The sequence below is a fragment of the Sciurus carolinensis genome, chromosome X (genome assembly GCF_902686445.1).
Source record: "Sciurus carolinensis chromosome X, mSciCar1.2, whole genome shotgun sequence".
Taxonomy (NCBI): domain Eukaryota; kingdom Metazoa; phylum Chordata; class Mammalia; order Rodentia; family Sciuridae; genus Sciurus; species Sciurus carolinensis.
Window position 1 is genome coordinate 29903149 of NC_062232.1, and position 23219 is coordinate 29926367.

The 23219-nt window shown below is 35.3% G+C and overlaps 1 protein-coding gene across 1 annotated transcript in view; it reads left to right on the forward strand.

Moving 5' to 3' along the window:
- Positions 1 to 23219, forward strand: part of Cfap47 (cilia and flagella associated protein 47) — a 403733-nt gene that overhangs the window by 336918 nt on the left and 43596 nt on the right. The window contains 2 exon segments of the mRNA XM_047535909.1: positions 17786 to 17945; positions 19318 to 19412. Of these exon segments, the coding sequence (XP_047391865.1) occupies positions 17786 to 17945; positions 19318 to 19412 (255 nt within the window).

Sequence of the window (23219 nt, forward strand, 5' to 3'; positions counted from 1 at the left end):
AACTTATCCACATTAATAATAGAAGAAATCTATAGATGAAATATATCAATAGATAGATAGATGGGTCCATAGATTTAGGGCAAAAAATAGTGTAGATAACTGAAATATAATTCACTTGCATAGAACATAGAATATACTGGTTTTTGTACAAGGTCCTCAAGAGATGGAAATTGTAAATAAAAATTAGAGCAATAGTAAAGGTAGTGACAGCTTAAGCACATTTGAGTTATTTTTGAGAAATTTAATGTAATTTTGTAGACTTGGCATTTTCATTTTAATTCTTAGATTCTGATAAGCTAAAATATATTTTAAACCATGTGTTATGATCTGGCTGGTACAGTCTTAAAAACAAAATTCCTGTTTTATGCTGTACAAATATTAAGTTTCTTATGATGTTTACTTTTGATTGAAAAAATATTTAATACCAGACTTCAGTTCCAGGATAAAAATTGTATTCAGTCAGTGAGGTTAATTAAAATATTCAATCACTTCAAGGCTTTATTTAATTTAAAGTAAAAAATTCTAGAACACACAAAAGTACGGTGGAGTTTAAAATGAAAATCAATATGAATCTGTCAAATGTAATTGGAACTCTATCTGATATATCAAAAATTCAATTATACCTGAACTGAAATTGTTATATTTTAGTTAACATCCACATGTATATTTAGGTCTAAAAGTAAGATCAAATGGATATAAGTTTGTTACGTCTCCATGAGTAGGTAGAAAATAAGTACACAAACAAAACTTTCTACTGTTACCAGCTCTGCAGGCAAGTCAAAGTTAATCTTGCAGATGGGATTGAATTTATATTTTTTCAGTTTTCTCCTAGATGGTTAATGATGAGCACAGTTTATGAAAACATTTATTCTAGGATTTCTCTATTTTGACTGGGCATAACCACTCATTACTTTTTGCCACTTTTATTCTTGAATTCTGGTAACTATATTGGATGTCCTTTTCTATAGCAACAGGCTTGTACTAGAATCTCTGTCCCCTATTAAGAAGTAGAAGAATGGGGCTGGGGTTGTGGCTCAGTGGTAGAGTGCTCGCCTAGCATGTGTGAGGCCCTGGATTCAATCCTCAGCACCACATAAAAATAAAATAAAGGTATTGTGCCCACCTACAACTAAAAATAATATTTAAAAAGAAGCTATTATCAAATGTTTCTCATCTTACTATCACATGTAAATGTTGCTATAATATTTACCACAGCTTCTATCTGGAAGAAAACTAATAGGAATAAAAAAGGCAAATGGTGAGATGTCTTGTCACCAAGTACTCAATTCCTATATACTTTAACAATTTGCTGCATGTGACATTAGTTCCCTTTGGTGAGGGCTGAATTTCGAAAATGCTAAGCTCATATACAGCACAGAATAGTCATACTTTAGGTAGTTATAGAGTGTTGAATAGTTAGTGGGTTATTTTCAAGCCATCAACAAATTCTTATATGCATACTTTTTCTACTCCAAAGTCTCATTCCCAAAGAAACTGTATTTCTTCTAGGTGGAAATGTCTCATTATACATTAATACCTCCTTGGTTCCGTTATCATGTGAATACCAGTTCTTCTGAATGATTCATCATCCCCTATAATTTTGTCCCCAGGTATAGCGTACTTGTAATTGTTTTGATCACAATTATCACTCCTTCCATAATCCTAAAACTTTACTATGTCATCCTCTGAACTTGTGATCTGCCATCAGAAATACATCCTCTTTCTCGTACATCAACTTTTCTGAACGCTTTCTGTACTTTCTTGAAATGTGACTCTTTCCTCAGAGGCCATGACTTTTCTTTCAGCCTTTTTTTTTTATTATTGTAAACAAATGGGATACATGTTGTTTCTCTGTTTGTACATGGAGTAAGGCATACCATTTGTGTAATCATAAATTTATATAGGGTAATGTTTGATTCATTCTGTTATTTTTTTCCCAACCCTCCCACCCCTCTTTTCCCTCTATACAGTCCTTCCTTCCTCCATTCTTGCCCCCCTCCCTAATCCTAACTCTAACCCTAACACTAACCCCTCCCACCCCCCATTATGTGTCATCATCCACTTATTAGCGATATCATTCGTCCATTGATTTTTTGAGATTGGCTTATCTCACTTAGCATGATATTCTCCAGTTTCATCCATTTACCTGAAAATGCCATAATTTTATCATTCTTTATGGCTGAGTAATATTCCATTGTATATATATACCACATTTTCTTTATCCATTCATCAATTGAAGGACATCTAGTTTGGTTCCACAATCTGGCTATTGTGAACTGAGCAGCTATGAACATTGATGTGGCTGTATCTCTGTAATATGCTGATTTTAAGTCCTTTCGGTATAGGCCAAGGAGTGGGATAGCTGGGTCAAATGATGGTTCCTTCCAAGTTTTCTAAGGAGTCTCCACACTGCTTTCCAGAGTGGCTGCACTAATTTGCAGCCCCACCAGCAATGTAAGAGTGTACCTTTCTCCCCACATCCTCGCCAACACCTGTTGTTGCTTGTATTCTTGATAATCGCCATTCTAATTGGGGTGAGATGGAATCTTAGGGTGGTTTTGATTTGCATTTCTCTTATTACTAGAGATGTTGAACATTTTTCCATATGTTTGTTGATTGCTTGTAGATCTTCTTCTGTGAAGTGTCTATTCATTTCCTTAGCCCATTTGTCAATTGGATTATTTGCATTCTTGGTGTAGAGTTTTTGAGTTCTTTATAGATTCTGGAGATTAGCGCTCTATCTGAACTATGATTGGCAAAGATTTTCTCCCACTCTGTAGGCTCTTTCTTCGCATTGCTGATAGTTTCCTTTGCTGAGAGAAAGCTTTTTAGTTTGAATCTATCCCAGTTATTGATTCTTCCTTTTATTTCTTGTGCTATGGGAGTCCTGTTGAGGAAGTCTGGTCCTAAGCCAACATGTTGAAGCTCTGGACCTACTTTTTCTTCTATAAGATGCAAGGTCTCTGGTCTGATTCCGAGATCCTTAATCCATTTTGAGTTTAGTTTCGTGCATGGTGAGAGATATGGGTTTAGTTTCATTCTGTTGCATATGGATTTCCAATTCTCCCAGCACCATTTGTTGAAGAGGCTATCTTTTCTCCATTGCATATTTTTGGCCCCTTTGTCTAGTATGAGAAAATTGTATTTATTTGGGTTTGTGTCCATGTCCTCTATTCTGTACCATTGATCCAACTTTCTATTTTGGTACCAAAACCATGCTGTTTTTGTTACTGTTGCTTTGTAGTAGAGTTGAAGATCTGGTATTGCGATACCCCCTGCTTCACTCTTTCTGCCAAGGATTGCTTTAGCTATTCTGGGTTTTTTATTCTTCCAGATGAATTTCATAATTTCTTGCTCTATTTCTGTAAGGTACATCATTGGGATTTTAATTGGAATTGCATTGAATCTGTATAGCACTTTTGGTAGTATGGCCATTTTGACAATATTAATTCTTCCTATCCAAGAATATGAGAGATCTTTCCATCTTCTAAGGTGTTCTTTAATTTCTTTCTTTAGTGTTCTGTAGTTCTCATTGTAGAGGTCTTTCACCTCTTTTGTGAGATTGATTCCCAAGTATTTTATTTTTTTCGAAGCTATTGTGAATGGGGTAGTTTTCCTGATTTCTCTTTGTGAAGACTCATCGCTTGTGTATAAAAATGCCTTAGATTTATGTGCATTGATCTTATATCCCGCTACTTTACTGAATTCACTTATGAGATCTAAAAGTTTTCTGGTGGAATTCTGGTTCCTCTAAGTATACAATCATATCATCAGCAAATAGGGATAGTTTGAGTTCTTCTTTTCCAATTCGTATCCCTTTAATTTCTTTGGTCTGTCTAATTGCTCTGGCTAGAGTTTCAAGGACGATATTGAATAGAAGTGGTGAAAGAGGGCATCCCTGCCTTGTTCCAGTTTTTAGAGGGAATGCTTTCAGTTTTTCACCATTTAGAATAATATTAGCCATGGGCTTAGCGTAGATGGCCTTTACAATGTTAAGGAATGTTCCCACTATCCCTATTTTTTCTAGTGTTTTGAGCATGAAGGGGTGCTGTATTTTATCAAATGCTTTTTCTGCATCTATCAAAATAATCATGTGATTCTTGACTTTAAGTCTATTGATATGGTGAATGACATTTATTGATTTCCTGATGTAGAACCAACCTTGCATCCCTGGGATGAAACCCACTTGATCATGGTGCACTATCTTTTTAATATGTTTTTGTATGCGATTTGCTAAAATTTTGTTGAGAATTTTTGCGTCGATGTTCATTAAGGATATTGGTCTGAAATTTTCTTTCCTCGATGTATCTCTGTCTGGTTTAGGTATCAGGGTAATATTGGCTTCATAGAATGAGTTTGGGAGGGTTCCCTCCTCTTTTATTTTATGGAATACTTTGAGAAGTATTGGAATGAGCTCTTCTTTAAAGGTTTTGTAGAACTCAGCTGAGAACCCATCTGGTCCTGAACTTTTCTTTGTTGGTAGGCTATTGATGACTTCTTCTATTTCATTACTTGAAATTGGTCTATTTAAATTGTGTATGTCCTCCTCGTTCAGTTTAGGCAATTCATATGTCTCTAGAAACCTGTTCATGTCTTCAAAATTTTCTATTTTGTTGGAGTATAGATTTTCAAAATAGCTTCTAATTATGTTTTGTATTTCAGTCGTGTCTGTTGTGATATTTCCTTGTTCATTCCGAATTTTAGTGATTTGGGTTTTCTCTCGTCTTCTCTTTGTTAGTGTGGCTAAAGGTTTATCAATTTTGTTTATTTTTTCGAAGAACCAACTATTTATTTTGTCAATTTTTTGTATTGTTTCTTTTGTTTCAATTTCGTTGATTTCAGCTCTGAGTTTGACTATTTCCTGTCTTCTACTACTTTTGGTGTTGGTCTATTCTTCTTTTTCTAGGGCTTTGAGCTGTGGTGTTAGGTCGTTTATTTTTTGAGTTTTACTTCTTTTATTAAATGCGCTCCATGAAATAAATCTTCCTCTAAGTACTGCTTTCATAGTGTCCCAGAGATTTTGATATGATAATTCTTTGTTCTTGTTTACCTCTAAGAATTTTTTAATTTCCTTCCTAATATCTTCTGTTATCCATTCATCATATAATAGCATATTGTTTACTCTCCAGGTGTTGGAGTAGTTTCTGTTTTTTACTCTTTCATTTATTTCTAACTTCAATCCATTATGATCTGATAGAATACAAGGTAGTGTCTCTATCTTCTTGTATTTGCTGACATTAGCTTTGTGGCATAATATATGGTCTATTTTAGAGAAGGATCCATGTGCTGCTGAGAAGAAAGTGTATTCGCTCTTGGTTGGATGGTATATTCTATAAATGTCTGTTAAGTCTAAATTATTGATTGTGTTATTGAGATCTATGGTGTCTTTGTTCAATTTTTGTTTGGAAGATCTGTCCAGTGGTGAGAGAGGCGTATTAAAATCACCTACTATTATTGTGTTATGGTCTATTTGGTTTCTAAAATTGAGAAGGATTTGTTTAACATACATGAATGAGCCACTGTTTGGGGCATAGATGTTTATGATTGTTATATCTTGCTGATTTATGGTTCCCTTAAGCAGTATGAAATGTCCTTCTTTATCCCTTCTGACTAACATTGGCTTGAAGTCCACATTATCTGAAATGAGGATGGATACTCCAGCTTTTTTGCTGAGTCCATGTGCATGGTATGTTTTTCCCCATCCTTTCACCTTTAGTCTATGGGTATCTCTTTCTATGAGGTGAGTCTCTTGCAGGCAAAATATTGTTGGATCTTTCTTTTTAATCCAATCTGCCAATCTATGTCTTTTGATTGATGAATTCAGGCCATTAACATTCAGGGTTATTATTGAGATATGATTTGTATTCCCAGTCATTTGGTTCATATTTAAAATTTTATTTATTTATTTATTTATTTTTTGACACATCTTGGTTCCTCCTTTATTTGACAGTTCCTTTCGGGTAATTCCTCCCTTTGCTGATATGCTTCTTTGTTTTTTATCTCTTCCTCATGAAATATTTTGCTGAGAATGTTCTGTAATGCTGGCTTTCTTTTTGTAAATTCTTTTAGCTTTTGTTTATCATGGAATGATTTTATTTCATCATCAAATTTGAAGGTAAGTTTTGCTGGGTATAAGATTCTTCGTTGGCATCCCTTTTCTTTCAGAACTTGAAAAATGTTGTTCCAGGCCCTTCTAGCTTTTAGGGTCTGGATTGAAAAATCTGCTGATATCCATATTGGTTTCCCCCTGAATGTAATTTGGTTCTTTTCTCTCACAGCCTTTAAAATTCTGTCTTTATTTTGTATGTCGGTATTTTCATTATAATGTGCCTTGGTGTGGGTCTGTTGTAATTTTGTGTATTTGGAGTCCTATAAGCCTCTTGGACTTGATTTTCCATTTCATTCTTCAGATTTGGGAAATTTTCTGATATTATTTCATTGAATAGATTATTCATTCCTTTGGTTTGTTTCTCTAAGCCTTCCTCAATCCCAATAATTCTCAAATTTGGCCTTTTCATGATATCCCATAGTTCTTGCAGATTCTGTTCATGATTTCTTACCATCTTCTCTGTTTGTTCAACTTTGCTTTCGAGGTTAAATATTTTGTCTTCAATATCTGAAGTTCTGTCTTCCAGGTGTTCTATCCTATTGGTTATGCTTTCTATGGAGTTCTTAATCTGGTTTATTGTTTCCTTCATTTCAAGGATTTCTGTTTGTTTTTTTTTCAATATCTAACTCTTTATTGAAATGATCTTTTGCTTCCTTTATTTGCTCTTTTAACTGTCGATTGGTGCTATCATTCAATGCCTGCATTTGCTCTTTCATCTCATCATTCAATGCCTGCATTTGCTCTTTCATATCTTCATTCAATGCCTGCATTTGCTCTTTCATCTCATCGGTTGCTTCCCTAATCGTTTTAATTATGTACATTCTGAACTCCCTTTCTGTCATTTCTTCTGCCATGCTGTCGTTGGATTTTATTAATGTAACATCTAGATTTGTTTGGGGCATTTTCTTCCCTTGTTTTCTCATATTGTTCAGGAATCAGTGGGTCATTAAGATATTGCAGATTTCCTCTCTCGACTTATAATGTCCTTGAAGATTGCTAGTATATCTCCTCTTATCCTTCAGTAGCCTGAAGTCTTGGAGGAAGTTGATAATGCGGAGCTCCACGAAGAAGCTGCCTCTCTAGGGGTGGTGACCCTCAGGTGGCATATATTCCCTGCTAGTGGGCAGAGGTGCCTCCACTTGTTGACCAATGGTCATCCAATGGGGAACTAGGCTGCGGTCTGAGGCAAGTCCTGTTTGTGCCTGTGTCTCTGGTTTTACCGTCCCTGTGGGAAAACCTCACCTGGCAGGGAAGACTCACTTGGTGGGGACGTCTTGCTGATCAGTTCCCCTCCTAGAGGTTCCCCTCAATCTACAACTACCACCTGAACTGGGCTGTCTTCCTCTGCAACGTTCCCAGGGGCCCGGACCTACCTCCTGGGCCTGGGAGCCTCACCCTTCACAGACGAGTCTCCTTAGGCTGCCTCTCCCAGAGACTCTGCCCGCAGTCCTGGAAACTTCACTCCGCCCCTAGGCGTGTCTCTGTGCGGCTCTTCCAGCAAGAAGCCACCTAGCTCCTGGGACCCTGCTCTGCACCTAATCACTTGGCTATGTGGCCCCTCCTCTGAGCCGCCACCTGGAGCCCCGTAAAATAGCTCCGATACCCAGAGACCCGCCACACACCTCCTCCTCCGGACAGCGGCCAGGTTTCCGACACAGTCACTAGGAGCCCAAGCTATTCACTTCGTGTCTCCTCCTCCCACCAACCGCCCGTAGCCCTAGGCAGTCACTCCAAGTCCAAGTGACCTGCCCTGTTCCTCCTCCTCCTCCTCGGGGTAGCCCCCTGGGTGTTCAGGAGCGGTGGCTCCGAGACCAAGTGACCCACCACGCTCCTCCTCCAGGCAGGCCACTGGTGTTCAGGAGCGGTCGCTTTGAGTCCAAACAACTCACCACTCGCCTCCTCCTCTGGCAACCGCCTGTGGCTCTGATGCAGTCACTCCTAGACCAAGCAACCCGCCGCACTTCTCCTCTTCCTCCGGGCAACCCCCCGGTGTTCAGGAGCGGTTGTTCTGAGTTCAAACAGCTCGCCACACACCTCCTCCTCTGGCAACTGCCTGTGGCTCTGATGCAGTCACTCCTAGGTCAGGCGACCCACCGCGCTCCTCCTCTTCCTCCAGGCAACCTCCTGGTGTTCAGGAGCGCTCGCTCTGAGTTCAAACAGCTCGCCACGCAGCTCCTCCTGTGGCAACCGCCTGTAGCTGTGATGCAGTCACTCCTAGACCAAGCGACCCGCCGCGCTTCTCCTCTTCCTCCGGGCAGCCCCCCGGTGTTCAGAAGCGGTTGTTCTGGGTCTAAACAGCTCGCCACACAGCTCCTCCTCAGGCAGCCGCCCGGAGCCCCAGTGGTTTCTCCGAGTCCAAGCACTGTGCTGAGCAGCCTCCTCTATGATGATCCCAGTTGTCCGTGTTTACCGCTCCTGTGGGGGGAGGGGCGTCTCGCCGGGCAACTCTACTTCACAAAGTTCCCTGCATTCCGGGGCTACCACCCCATCCGGGACGCCTCCCCAATGGGAGAGACTCACCCAGCGGCTTTGAGTTGGTCCCAAGTCTCTCACTATCTCCTCTTTTGAATCTTGCGTCCTGGAGCAACGTGAAATGCAGCCGCCCCCTAGTCCGCCGTCTTGAAATCACCCCTCTTTCAGCCTTTTGAAGTGATGGCTCTTTATCTCTCTCACTGTAATTAAAGAGTGTATCGTCCTTCTTCTACATCTGTTTTCAGACCATTCTTCCTCTCTCCAAAAATTCTTTGGGTTTGATTCTTAGACCATCAAATAAAATATCTCCAGTTCAAGCATAATATTTTTTAAAAAATCCTTTGAACATTGATATCCACATAGCTTATCTCTTCTTTAACTGTCTTACTTTCCCAATTGCCTTGCTCTTCATTCAACCTTAGTCATGCCTATGTTCATATTCTAAATGAAGTCATTCCCAATAATTTCAGTCTCTCAAGAATTCTGGCTTAACCAACATGGAGTAGCCCCCATTCCTCTCAGGTTCTCCCACTTACAACTAAGATCTATTGATATAACACAACAAATAAATATAGAAGGGTAGAAAGATGGCAAGGAGAATGTGAACTGCTTATGTATCTTAGAATTGAGGAATGACACAACAGGAAATTCCCTGAATTTTCTTATCACTTTTCCTAAATCTCACACAGAGAGCTCCAGAAGCTTCCCATCCAGAACTACCACAGGCAAAAACAAAAAAGTTCACCAAAAATGTCTGTTTTACCTAGCCAAAGGATCTGGAAAAGGGTAACCTAACAACAGAAAGCCTTTTGGTAATATCAACCTTACTCCAACCAAATATTAGTTAAAAAAAAAAGTGCACACTTTTCCACCCCCACTGTTTCAGTGCGGCCAAGCAGGTGGTCAGATTTCTATCCCACTCTTTTTCCCTTCCTCCCTGCCGTTTGTAGTATTAATGGGGTGAGGCAGGAAACTAATCTGCCATGGCTCAAAAGAAGCTGACAGTGCTTTGATTGCCCTGCCAGAATAGTGGTGTTGGTGTTATGAAGAGAGCTGGTCTTCCTTTTCCTTCCTGGCAGACACAAGTGGAGTTTAGTACTCCACTAAGGTAGTACCAACAGGATTAAGTTTCAAGCTGAGATTCCATCCCCATCTAAAAGCAATGATACTTAAAGAGCTGGTTCCTGGAGGGACTCCCACCTGTCTGCACATGTTGTCATTGAGACTGAGCAGATTGGCATAAGTTGAGCTAATCAGCAATCCATTTTTCTTCTGACTGCTCTATCATCAAGATACACCAAGGTATGAAACAAAGTCAATAGGTACTCCTACCCTACCCTACCCTAACCCCTGGAGTCAGTGGGGTCCAATAGAGACAACAGCCTATACCCCATCAAGCATCAACAAGGAAGGATAAAGCTATGTGAGGCAAGGTAGTTGGCATTATGCTTCTTTTCTTCCCATATGGGAATAAGGGACGGTGAAAAATGAACTTCCAATCCCACCTGGCATCAGTGAAGTGGTAAAAGGTGAGCTAGTTGGTGTTCTGCTTTCTCCCATCTCTTCTCTTGGTTTCAGTGGGGCTCAGAAGGGAGCATAACTTCTACCCAACTTCAATGAGGTAATATGAGTCAGTGAACCACAGTCTGCTTCAAACACAATTTTCAGTTCCCATGAAACCAATGAAAGAAGTAGAGAATCTTGGGAAAAAATGTAAGTTGAATAAGAAAAAATGTAAATTTTAGACTTGATTAAATGAAATATGTTAGATAAATGTGTTGCTGGTTGGACTCAAGAGTGGAATGGAGATGATGGAGAATTGAATCAGTGAAAGTGAGGACAGATCAATAAAATTTACACAATTTGAACAACAAAAAGAACTTGCAGATAAAAAATCTGAACAGAGTTTCAGAAATCTGTAGGAAGATAACAAAAGAGCTAACATTTGTAGATCTCCAGAGAGAGGGGAGTGAGTATGACTGAAAAATTACTCAAAGAAATAATGTCTGAAGACTTACTGAATTTGATGAAATACATAACCCTACAGATTCAAGAGACTGAGTAAACTCCAAAAAAAAACAAAAAAAAGAAAGAAAAGAAAAAAATCCATGGCAAAACACATCATCATTAATTTCTGAAAACAAAAGACAAACAAACCTTGAAAGCATCTAGAGAGAAACAGAACATTACTTATAGGGAAGCACCAATTCAAATGACAGGAAATTTCTCATCTGAAACCATGGAGGCCAAAAGGAAATGGTATTCATTTTTCAAGTACCGAAAGGAAGTAACTGTAAACTATGAATACTGTATTCAGATAAGATAACCTTTATGAATAAAGGGAAAATATAGACATTCTCAGACTAAGAAAAAGAAAGCAAATTGATTACAATCAAATTAGTCAAAGAATAACTGAAGCATGTTATCTAAAAATGTAGGAAATAATAGCATAGAAAGATTAGAACTTCAAAAATGGAAAAATATTAGAATGGGTAAAAAATAAGGGTTAATATAATAGACCATTCTACTTCTCTGAAGTTTCTTAAATCATATTTGATGGTCAAAGTAAAAATCACAACTCTGTGACACAATGCTTCTCATGTGTATGTGTCTGTGTAGACTTTATTAATATAAATATTCTGGACTTTTTGTGTTGTATTATAATTTGACAAGATGCTACTATTGGAGATAACTGGATAAAGAAGACATGATAGGTTAATCAGCTATTACTATAACAAATACCCAAATAATCAATTTATAAAGAGAATAGGTTTATTTTGGCTCACATTTTAGGAATTTCCAATTGATGATTGATGGACTCTGTGGCAAGGCAGCACATCATAGCAGGAGTGTATGAAGGAGCAAAGTTACTCACCTTATGGTCAGGGAGTAAAAGAGGAAGAGGAAAGGTTTAGGGTTCCACTCTCTCTTTCACAGTCATATCCCTAATGACCTGACAACCTCCTACTAAGCTTCACTTCTTGAAGGTTTCACTACCTACAATAATGCCATGGGTGGAGACCAGAAAAATGTAACACATGAGACTTTGGGGCTTATTTATACAAACCATAGCACATGAGATTTCTCTTTTATTTCTTAATGACTGTATGTAAAATCTATAATTACCATAAATATTTGTGTTGACTAAGGATTATATCATAAGAGAACAGTGAAAAGGATAAAGATATACACTACACTTCACATTTGTCATATTTTTTAATATAGTTGCCATCTTAGCATTCATTTTTAGCATTGACATAAATTATTTGAAACTCAGTCATATTCCATCACCTTTGACCTAGTTAAAACTTCCCCTATGTGGTTGTTTGTATATGGCCTGCCTTTTCTTCATATCACTGACTCAAAACCCAACACATCACATAGCTACTAGCCATGATAAAGTATAATAGTCAACACAAGAATCATGTAAGTCCTGCCCCTTTGTGCATGTTTTATTTTAAACTAACTAGACTCTGCCCCTTGTGGTGAAACCCAAAGGATGATGCCATAGACTTTAATAAAGGCATAATCCCATAGGTTCTCCCACTATCTATCTTCCCCCCACCCCTCCAACCCCCATCTACTGTCTCCTCCACCCTTCCACTGGTTGATCTCCCTCCTGCCTTTGGGGCTTTCCATTAGTACCCTGCCAGCACCCCTAATCTCTCTACACCTACAAATAATAAATTTCTTCTGTTGCATGTATTTTCGTTTTACCTCCTTTGTTGTGCCTTACCTGACACACAAACCAAAATCACCTCCATTAGAGTTCTTCTAGAGTGGCTCTTTTTTGTCTTGTCCTTCAATCACTCTTGACAGAGAGATCTCAAGACCAAATTAAAAATAATTTGTAACAATAAATGTCATAACATATCTATTTTTAAAAGATAAAATATGCTTAATTTATATTTATGTGCTAATAACCAGAGCTAAATTAGCAGAGTTCTAGCACCAGCATTTAGAAAAAAGGCATTTATGTGGTTTTCTTCCCTACAAAACTTTCCATCCAATTTTCTACCCAAGACCAATTTTCCACCTACTCCTACAATGGCTTGAAAACTCATGGTTACTAGTGACATCCAACATTTCCTCTTCTTCTCTGACCTTATATTCCTGCTTCCTATTTCATTAAGAGTAAATAATCAAACAGAATCTGTTTGGTTGTTCTGTTGTATTCACCCGCCTAATTTTTTTGTATCCTTGAGCCTTGTTTTCCCTCTCATTATATTAGAAAAGCTCTTTATTGCTGTTACACCCAGCTCTCCAGTAGGTATGTTGAACCCCCTACCCATTTGACTATGTATAACTCTTTAGTTCTCCCCCATGTCTCCTATAATAAATTCATAATACATTATTTCTATCAACATACACATGCTCTTGTAGCTCTCAATGCTAAAAAGACATACTCCTCTTTATCCCTATCCCTGCCAGCCACCATCTCATTTCTCTAATCCCTCTGTATAGCAAAACATCTTTAAAGACTGACTTGCTTACTGCCTTCACTCATTATTCTAATGTCCCATGATCCTTTGCTAACACATCTTCATTCCTCCATTATACTCCTACTGTCACTGCTATTTTAGTTCACCAGTAATCTAACATAACCAGCTCTAATCATCCATATGCAGTCCTCATCTTGCTTAATCCAGAAACTCTACTTGAAAGTTGACCTCTCCTTTTTTTTGGAAACAATGGCCTCCAGGACTCGATTTTCCCATGATTCTTCTATCTTTCTCTAGAAACTCCTGTTAATCCTCTTTTCTGATCCTGTCCTCTTGACTTTGTAGAAGCCCAGGGCTCAGTCTTCTACCTTCCTCACTTTTATCCACATTCATTCCTGAGGGGATCTCATTTTGTCACATGGCTTCTAAATTAATAGGCCCAGCTTTCCTCTAATTCCCCACTCAAATCCACTTGCTGTCTCAATATCCCCCATACAGATGTCTGTGAGGCTTTTCACACTTCCTACTCTGTTCCAGTGACACCTTATCAGAGGACCATCCTGGAATACCCTGCATTAAGATTCATATCACTCTCTAAGCCTTTACTGTTTTAATTAACAACATACATAGTTTATATTTTATTTTTAAACTTCTACTCTTAGTCCCACTTCCCAATACATTTTGGATGAGAATGACTCAGGAAAAGTAGGAAGTTTGTGTTCTTCACTGTTTTATTCACAGTACTTGTTAAAATGCATCACACATAAGTATTTTTTGACAATTAGGTGAAATAAGATAGCATAGAATAAAATTATACTGTACGAGTTGTAATTATCTGAATGTAACTAGAGTAGTACCATTGCAATAACAAAACCTTTGCACTGTATATTATATTAGCTTCCTATTTTATATAAGGAAAATCTCACTTAGAAATTTAAATAACTTACCCAGTTTCCAGAGATAGTGAATAATGAAGCACAGATTTAAAGTTTTCTTAATACAGTGCAGAATAAAAGAAGACATGGTGATTGATCAATAAGATATACTAGTTATAATAATAGTAGTAGTAGTAGACATTATTTTATCTTAAAATCTTCTTGGGTAATTTTAATTAAAATTAAAATTAGCTATTTTCCAAGAAAAATATTCAGTTCTCTAACATTATTTTTCTAATCTTAATTATCTTTTCCATTTATAAGGAAAAATGTTATAGAAGAGCAGGACTGATAAAAGCATTAAGATATTCTATTTCAAATATTCATGTAAAGCTTGAAACACTTCTATCTGCCAGTGGTTATGCAGCTTGTGCTTGGTAGTCTTCGATGACTGAAAACTCCTTCACTTGTCTCTCATCAGTAATCTCTGATATTGGATTTTTCACTCATTTGAGCCAGTGCTAAGATGTTTACTAATGTATTCTTCAAAAGGATACATTTAATGTATTCTTTTAAATGTTTGTTAATGTATTCTTAAAAAGAAAACAATAATTTATAGGTGCTTTGCTTATTGTGTAAAATTTACCTTAGCAATCATGTTTGTACACAATAACCCCAAAACCTACTTAAAAAGCACTGTGTTAAGTCTCAAACTGAACATTTTTTCTAAGAAGCATGGGTTTTTGCTTTTTCCCCAGTGGCCTCCATAAGTACTATAATTTTCCACTTAATGTTTACTTTTTCTGCAGTAGTCCCTTTGATAGCATCCTCTTTGAACAACCAATTTATTGAATCTCAAATATTAGCCAGCTCTATTAAAGGTGGACAGAATAAAGTAGCAATAGTCTATAATCCTTTCAGAGGCTAATTTAGTCCCCTAAATGCCCTTCTGACTATTTCATCGATGTCCCCATTTAGTCAAGGAAGTCTAAGTAGGAAAGGAATGATGTTTCATCCTTAGCTTTTCCATCATCAAAGTAGCCAAACAGCAATCAGAGTCAAGTTTCTCTGTCTTCCCTATATTGTAAGAGTCTGGAGATAAGAGTCTTTGAAAGTAAACTTAATGGCATCCCATGCAACGATATCTAGGATAATATATAAAAGAAATTTTATGTCTTAGTTTTCTAGGGTTATCATAGAAAACATAAACAAAAGAAATATATTTTCCCACAGTTCTGGACACTAGAAGACCAAGGTGCCATCAGGTTGGATTTCTTTGGAAGCCTGTATCCTTGGCTTATAGATGGCCACCTTCTCACTGTGCCTTTACATGGTCTTTTCACTGTGCATGTGTCTCTGTTGTCTCTTTCTCTGTGTCCAAATTTCCTTTCCTTTTAAGGACACTGGACATATTCAGTTAGCCCACCATAAAAAACAAAATTCATTTAAATTTAATCACTTCTTTAATGTTGCTGTCTCTAAATATGAATATGTTCTGAGATACTGAGGATAGAACTTCTCATGTGAATTTGCTGGGGTATTGGGGAAGCATAATATCTCAGAATAACCAATGAAAGAACTCCTCTTCAAACCACCATTTTAACAATTTAAGGGTATAATAACATGTAATATATAATGGCATATAATATATTGTTTTATTATAATATATTACATAATATTTTGTTCATATACTGTTAATATATTGTGATAATATTGTATAGTATATATTATTTATTATATATTATAATAATATACAATGATATAATAAATATATTAAGAAGAATCTTCTGGTAAATTCAAGAGTCAACTACAGTTCTACTTGTAGGCTTGGTAAAAAATTAAAACCACAAATATGCTACTAGATTTTTAATTAAATGGACTTATTTGTCATGGCATTATCTTTCCATGCTTTCAATTTAAATGGTATAAGAAAGCATGGTAGTATAAGTAATGAATTACCTTGTTTTATCTGTCTTGATTCCTTATGCCATCTAAAAGTCTAAGCTTATTTTTAGTGATAACATAATCTATAATAATATAATCTTTGTTAGAGCAAATGAGAATTCCTAAGTTTGACTTCCATAGCAATACATGCATGGTTTATTTGACTCAGTGCTTGCTGTTTATATCCAAACATGTTTTAAAATAAATTAGTCTATAATTTCACTTTAATTAAAAAGAGGACCAAAATTTCTATATGCTACAGACTTAATAGGATTTGCACTTATTGGCCTTTGAAATATACATTCATCTAGCTTACTCTTTCGTTACCTTGAAAAGAAGTTTATAGATTTAAAGGAACAATAGAAGATCTCTTTTATTGTACTGAGAATGAGAACCACAATAAAACCAATAGAAAACAGAAGAGTAGATCCAAAGTTCAAACACATCTTACAAGTTCTTACCAACATCTCTCTGCATACAAAATGCAATGACATTCATATTATATAAGACTGATAATTTTCAGGATACATATCCATTTTAATTAACTTTCACAGAACAATGATTCATTAAAATAGAAAGCTCATAAAGACAGTTGAAAATAATAGATATTATTTAGATGTCTATTATTAGAAAACAATACAATCTTTCAGTGAGATTTTGGGCAAGTTATTTAATCAAATTCTCTCAGTTTTTCCATATCTACAAGAGAAACATAGTAGCACTTAATTTTGGGCAGTTAAAAGTAATAGCACAGAGCCTAGAGTATAGTCAATATTTGGTAAATATTAACTATTAATCATTAATTATTCATTATTATTAACTATGATATTAGATTTTAAAATAGTTTCCTTTCCTCAGGGAATACAATTAAAAATTTGAAAATTTCTAAGAATTTTGAATTGGGATATTTTGCAGTGGGATCATTTTCTATTTCCATTCTTGATGTTCTTAATAATTTAGCATTTTTATCTGAGTCAAAATGACTTTGATTAACATTAGTCTTATAACAAAGATTTTTTTAAAAAAGAGTGTACTCAATAATTCTTTATTATACTGTAAAGAAGTAACTTTACTCATCAAAATATAGAAACCCATCACATGGATACCCTTATTGTTAAAAATGGCCTGAAGTTCGCCATTCTTCTAATCCCTTCATACTTATCCAACAGATTTTTTTTCTTCAAATTATGATCTCATAACCATCTGCTTTTATATACAATAAGTGCTACTTAAGTAAGGAGTTTCCTGGGCCCTGGCTCAGATGTCATAAATCGGTCTCTAGAGTTGGGACTCAGCAAGCTTCACAGATGACATGTTTCTTAGAAATTATAAAGGGTGGAAAATTTTAAATCTATCAAAACGCAAAAAAATGCTTTCAGTTTTTCTGCTTTCTTATTTTTGTAACTAGGAACAAATGCACCTTTCTTTTCCAAATAAGCTTTGGCTTTTCCCATGGATCCATTAAATAAATGAACATTTTATTGGTCACAAATTGGGGGCTCCAAATAGAAACCTGAGCATGTTATGATCTAGAAAAAAATACACAAGAAGTTAAATAATCAAAAATCACTGTACTTTCTCCTCTGTAAAATTGCTGTACTATCTTCTAGAAAATGTGGTAAGACTTGAAAAGACTCATAGGTTTTATCTTTCTCTTATCACTCTGGGAAAACTCATCCATCACTTTCAACCTTTCCTCAGTACATTGAAACTTTTCAAGATGAACTTCTCACCTCAGGATAAAATGTGTTTTTAAAGAGATTCAATGACATTTGAGGGAAAATAGTGAAATACACTTAAAATTCGGCATAACATTTTTTCGTTCAGAAATGATTTTGAAAAAATTGATAATCATTGAAAGAATTTGATGATTACTTTGTGCTGTTAAATTTACATTCTGTAAGTTTTTACAATATTTAAAATTATTTTTGTGTGTTTTGCAGAAATTTTGTTACCACCTAAAGGAAATATAGATATCCCAGTGTTATTTATGCCCAAAATTATGAAATTATGCAAAACAATGGTCATTGTTCAAATGATGAGAGCAAATGGAGAGAACTGGCCTATTGACAATTTTGATGAATTGGATACAGAGATTAAAAGGTAACATTTAAGTAAGGACATAGAAGGAAATTGATTGTTTTTGACTGGCACTGACGTAATAGGTTTCTTTTACATATTATATATAAACACTATAAACTTCATGATTTTGTATTTTCTGAGTTTCTGGAATTCGTATGTTCAGAGAATGAAAATGTATTTGTTACATGCATATATATATATATACAGATAAATATAGAGATATATGTAATTATTAATTTGGAGTTTAGAGTAATGAGCAAATTCAATCTTAAATACCATTATCAATTAATCAGTGGTATGGAAAGGTACTCCTTTTTGACTGGAAAAATAGTGACTGCTGAGATAATAATAATCAATATCCTGAAGCAGCTTATCTGGGCACATTGTAGGACTTGTGAAGCTAGCATTCACCAAGTGATGACATCATTCCAGGTGGGTATGTCATTCTGATATAACTTGCCAGAATGCAGATAATTTGTACTCTCCTTCCTTAGCTGAAATTCAAGCAAACTCTAATAATGTGCAAAATTTAAATGTTTTCTCTGCTATTATAGTTTATTTAAATAATGGTAGAATTCTTAATTAAAAAGAAATTCTTATTTTGTCCTCCATATTTCCTTTTTTTCTGTATAATTATTTTTTTTTAAACTTTGGTTCCATTAGTATCCATTCTGCTAGACATTTTACCCCTCTTAGCTAGCTATATAATTTGTGGGTCTCAGTGAAAAATGAGAACAAGGAAATTCTTGTTAAAAAATTATCAGGAATTTCAAGACAGTTATGATAGTGCACTAAACAAGCATAGTCCTAAATGTGGGGTCTTATGCAGTTGCACAAGTCACCTGCATTTCATTTTAACAAGAAAATGCCTTCTTCAGCAATGATCAGTAATATTTTCTAGTACTGCTAGTCTCCTAATGATATATTATGGACCTAGAATATTTAGACATATGCCCCCTTTCTTTTACCTAGAATTCTGTAAAGTAAATTCTTCATCTCTTTCTGAGGTCCTATGCTTCATGGGATTTTTGTTTTGTTTTGTTTTGTGCTTCATATGTCCAATTTAGAATATAATCCATGAGGACTATATTATCTCTTATTGATCATCATTTAGTCACATCAATAAATGTACTTGCACCCTGTAAAAGTAGAGAGCAAAAGCTCCTTAACTTTAACTTATATCTTATTATGGTTTTCTTTGTGATAATTTCCCAAGGTTTGCTCAGAATTGTTTATAAAATCAACATTTGCAAAACATGTTTATTATTTTTTCAGTTTCTGTCTGAAGTTACAAACTTTACTAAAATACTATTAGGTTAATAAAGAATAAGCTCTTTTCTGCTAATATTGAAAGCATTCTTTGTTTACTCTTAATATTTTAATTTCTAATTAGAACTATGGGAATAGACAATCAAGAAATCCGAACAATACAGTGGATATACCCCTTTATTGGACTCCCACAGGCACCACTCCCTAAAAGTCCTCCAGGTAGGTATATTTTAGAGTCAAATAAGCATCAGAATTCTAAAGGACCTTAGTCATCTGCTAATCTCATCTCTTCTTTATGCAGATAAGAATTCGAGGTCCAGTGAAAATAAGTAATGAAATGATCAACCCTATTGGTGGGAATGCTGGAACCTATCCCCCTCTCTCAAAAAAGAGTCTGATAATGTTTCATAAAACCAACCCATTTATTGTTGCCGTCCTGTTAGTGAAACCAGATATCAATTCAAGTTGAAATGAAATTAACTTCTGACCCCTTCATCCCATAGGACCCTGCACTAGACCTAGAAGATTCCTGGGTACTTTTGTTCTCAGGTCACTTTTTATGTTTTTATTAGTGCATTTTAGCCATACATAATATTGGGGTTCCTTTTAACATAAGGAACACATGCATAGAATATAATTTACTCCATTTCATCCTTAGTACTTCCTCTTTCCTTTCCCCTTTCCCTTCCTCTGGTCCCCTTCCTCTACTCTACTGGTCTTCTTTGTATTTATTTATAATTTTTTAATTAGTGCTTTATAGATATGCATAAAGGTGAAATTCACTGTGGTATATTCATATGTGTATATAGCATAAGTTTGGTCAATTTCATTCCACTCTTTCTCTCTTTTCCAGTCCTTCCTCTCTCCCTTTCTATCCCTGTCCTCTGCTCCACTGATCTCCCTTCTATTTTCATGGGATTCCCCTCCACCCACCTTTTTCCCTTATTTTGGGCTTGCTTCCACTTATGAGAGAAAACATTCGACCCTTGACTTTCTGAATCTGGCTTATTCCACTGAGCATGATGTTCTTCAATTCCATCCATTTACTGGGTCACTTTTAATCATCATATTTTGGTTTCTGTGAAGTCATCTGAGATAGTCATCTTAGTCATCTAAGAACTATCTTGTGAGGATGCTGATTCATTTCTTAGTTATCCCAGATACAAAACAAATCTTTATGATATTCTCCAAAACCATCAGAATGTACCACAGTTTTCAGGGAGGTTTACTTTGCCAAGATACACACCACATAAAATCCCTACCCTTGAACACCTTTGTTTTTTTCAGTGACCCCTTTTTCTCCACATAGTCTAGATTTCTCTCGGGTTTCTGTGTGTTCTCTTTCCATAATAATTTGCTCATTTCTTCCATGTTCCTTAAATTTCCCCTCTTCTTCCCAGAATCACCCTAAGAAGTGAAGTTCTACTTAGATAACTCATATAGAGAAATTTAGTACCCCAGTCCTTACCAGTCTCTAGGTATATTTCCTCATAACTAACATGCACTCAGTTATTCTGCAAAGCAAAGAGCTGTTTTGGATCTCTGTCTTGAGAAACACAGATATTTTTAAAAGTCTTGATATTTGCTTTTATTCTTCTCCTTCCAATACTAATCATTGCAAATGTAAAGAATTAGACTTCCAGGACAGTGGTATAGCTTCATGATAGAGTGCTTACCCAGCTTTGTGAGGCCTTGAGTTTGATCCCAGCAACAACAAAAAAGAATTAGACTTCTGCTGATATAAGTTATGTCCCCACACTTCAAAAGAGGGGAAAGTAGTAAGTTTTGCTTGTAAATAAAGCATCTCCCAAGATACGTTGGTTATAAAGAAAGAGCAAGATGACATATTTCCTTATGCAGTTTAATTTTAACTGAAAAACAGTCCACACACATAATAGTACCTTTAACAATACATGTCATTTGTTTTACTTGAAATATTTTTACTCCAGTTAAAAAAATTATCAACAAATACATAAATGTTTCATATACAATAAATTATCTTCAGAACACTTCACATACATGTCAAAATATGTTTTATTTCATTCTAGAAGATAGGTGATTGTATATTTTCCATAGAGCTGTACTGTTTAAAATTTAAAATATACAGTCATCTGATCAAAGTGATGTAATAAAGCCTATACATCACTCTGTTGGAATTCTAATAGTAGTGTTACTTGCATCTACTACAGAAACGGTCTTATTTGTCCCATATTAAAGATATAAAGTAGAATTTTTCAGTCTACAACAAAGCCTATGAGAATATAACAACATAAATTTCTTGCATATTTTTCTTCAAAGAAAGTTAAACATGCTCCAGGGCATTTTTCTTTGAGTCACTTTTCTTGGTATTTACTTGATTTTTTTAAATCAAATATGAGTTTTGTAAATAGCCCAATCTAATAGCAACATCAGTGTTCTCAAAAAGATCACATATTAGTTACTAAATCATTTTATTGAAAATCTAAAATCTGTTGCCAATTACTTTTCTCTACAAATGCCCTTGAGCAGCAAGTTGGTTTAATTTTATACATATTATTTGCTTTCTTGTACAGTCCATTCTCCGTTCTTCATTTAATAACTCATCAGAGATAATCTACTACTTTCCTTGCTCAATTTTATCACTGTCAGAGTTTATTATTTCTTTTCTTTTTCGTGTATCTCTCACTCAGATTATTTGCAAACTCAGGATGCTTTTGTTGTTCTGTGAGCCACCTTTTCTCTGTGCATTCTTACCTAGTACTCTCCATTGGGGCATATAATTGGAAAAGGACTCCACTCCCTGTCACACTGTGAAGACAATGGAAAATGAACCTGCTGTGATTGAGTGAGATTTGCATTGCCAGGGCACTAATTTTCTAAGGACTTACAGGACAATACCAGTGCATGATACCAATTGTAACTTTGATCACATTAATGTCCAATTTAATACACATTAATGTCCAATTTAATACTTTAAAACTGAAGTTATTATAATTAGAAAAGCTTGTACAGTTTTACAAGCCATTTCACTTCTTTTAATTACACCTAGCTTTAGGGGATGGGGATATATATATATATGTATATATATATATATATATATATATATATGGCACCTGCCTTGCATATATAAGGCCCTGGGTTCTAATCTCCAGCACCATAAAAAAAAAGGTACCCTTAATTACATCTAACTTTTTACCCTTATTATATATCCACATTGTTTATTTTAAATCCAGATTGTCCAATAAAACTCTACATAATTTTAGAATGAAAACTTAATTTATTACAATATTTTATACTGCAATATCATATGTATTGTGAAAACATATATCTGAGCACATCAATTAATTTTGCAGTGTATGTGAATGTATTATTATTGACACCATAAGCTATCACATAATACATTTCAAAGCTTTTTTATATTAATTTCCTTTTCCCACTTATATTCAATTTATATTCTATATGCATTTGACTTAATAAAAGTATAACATATTATATTTGGGAGAACTAATATTTTTATTTATGTGGACTCAGGTACACATGGCCTCATGGTACTATAGAGTTAATGCCAAAGGAATATATTAATACTTCCTTATATAATTAGTGATTATACACATAAACAATATTTTTATTTCTAATGAGATGGATTGAAAGCTTCTCCTGTACTTTATATATGAAAATATTAGAATTAAATATAAAGACACATTAATCTTTAATGCTGTATTTTAAATTATTTTGCAGTCAAATTTTAACATTAATTTAAAATAATTAATTATAATTTTGTTTTTAATTGCTTAAAAAGATACATTTTGTAAATCTAAAAGTAATTCAAAAGTGAAAATACAAGCAGGGTGTGGTGGTGTGTGCCTGTAATCTAAGCTACTCACATGACTGAAGGAGGAAGATCACAAGTTTGAGGTTAGCCTGGGCAACTTGATAAAGCTCCATCTCAAAATAAAAAATAAGTAAAGAAAGAAAAGACTGGGGGGAAGCTCAGTGGTAGAGTGCCCTTGGGTTCAATCCTAGTAGTGCAAAAAAAATATATATGAA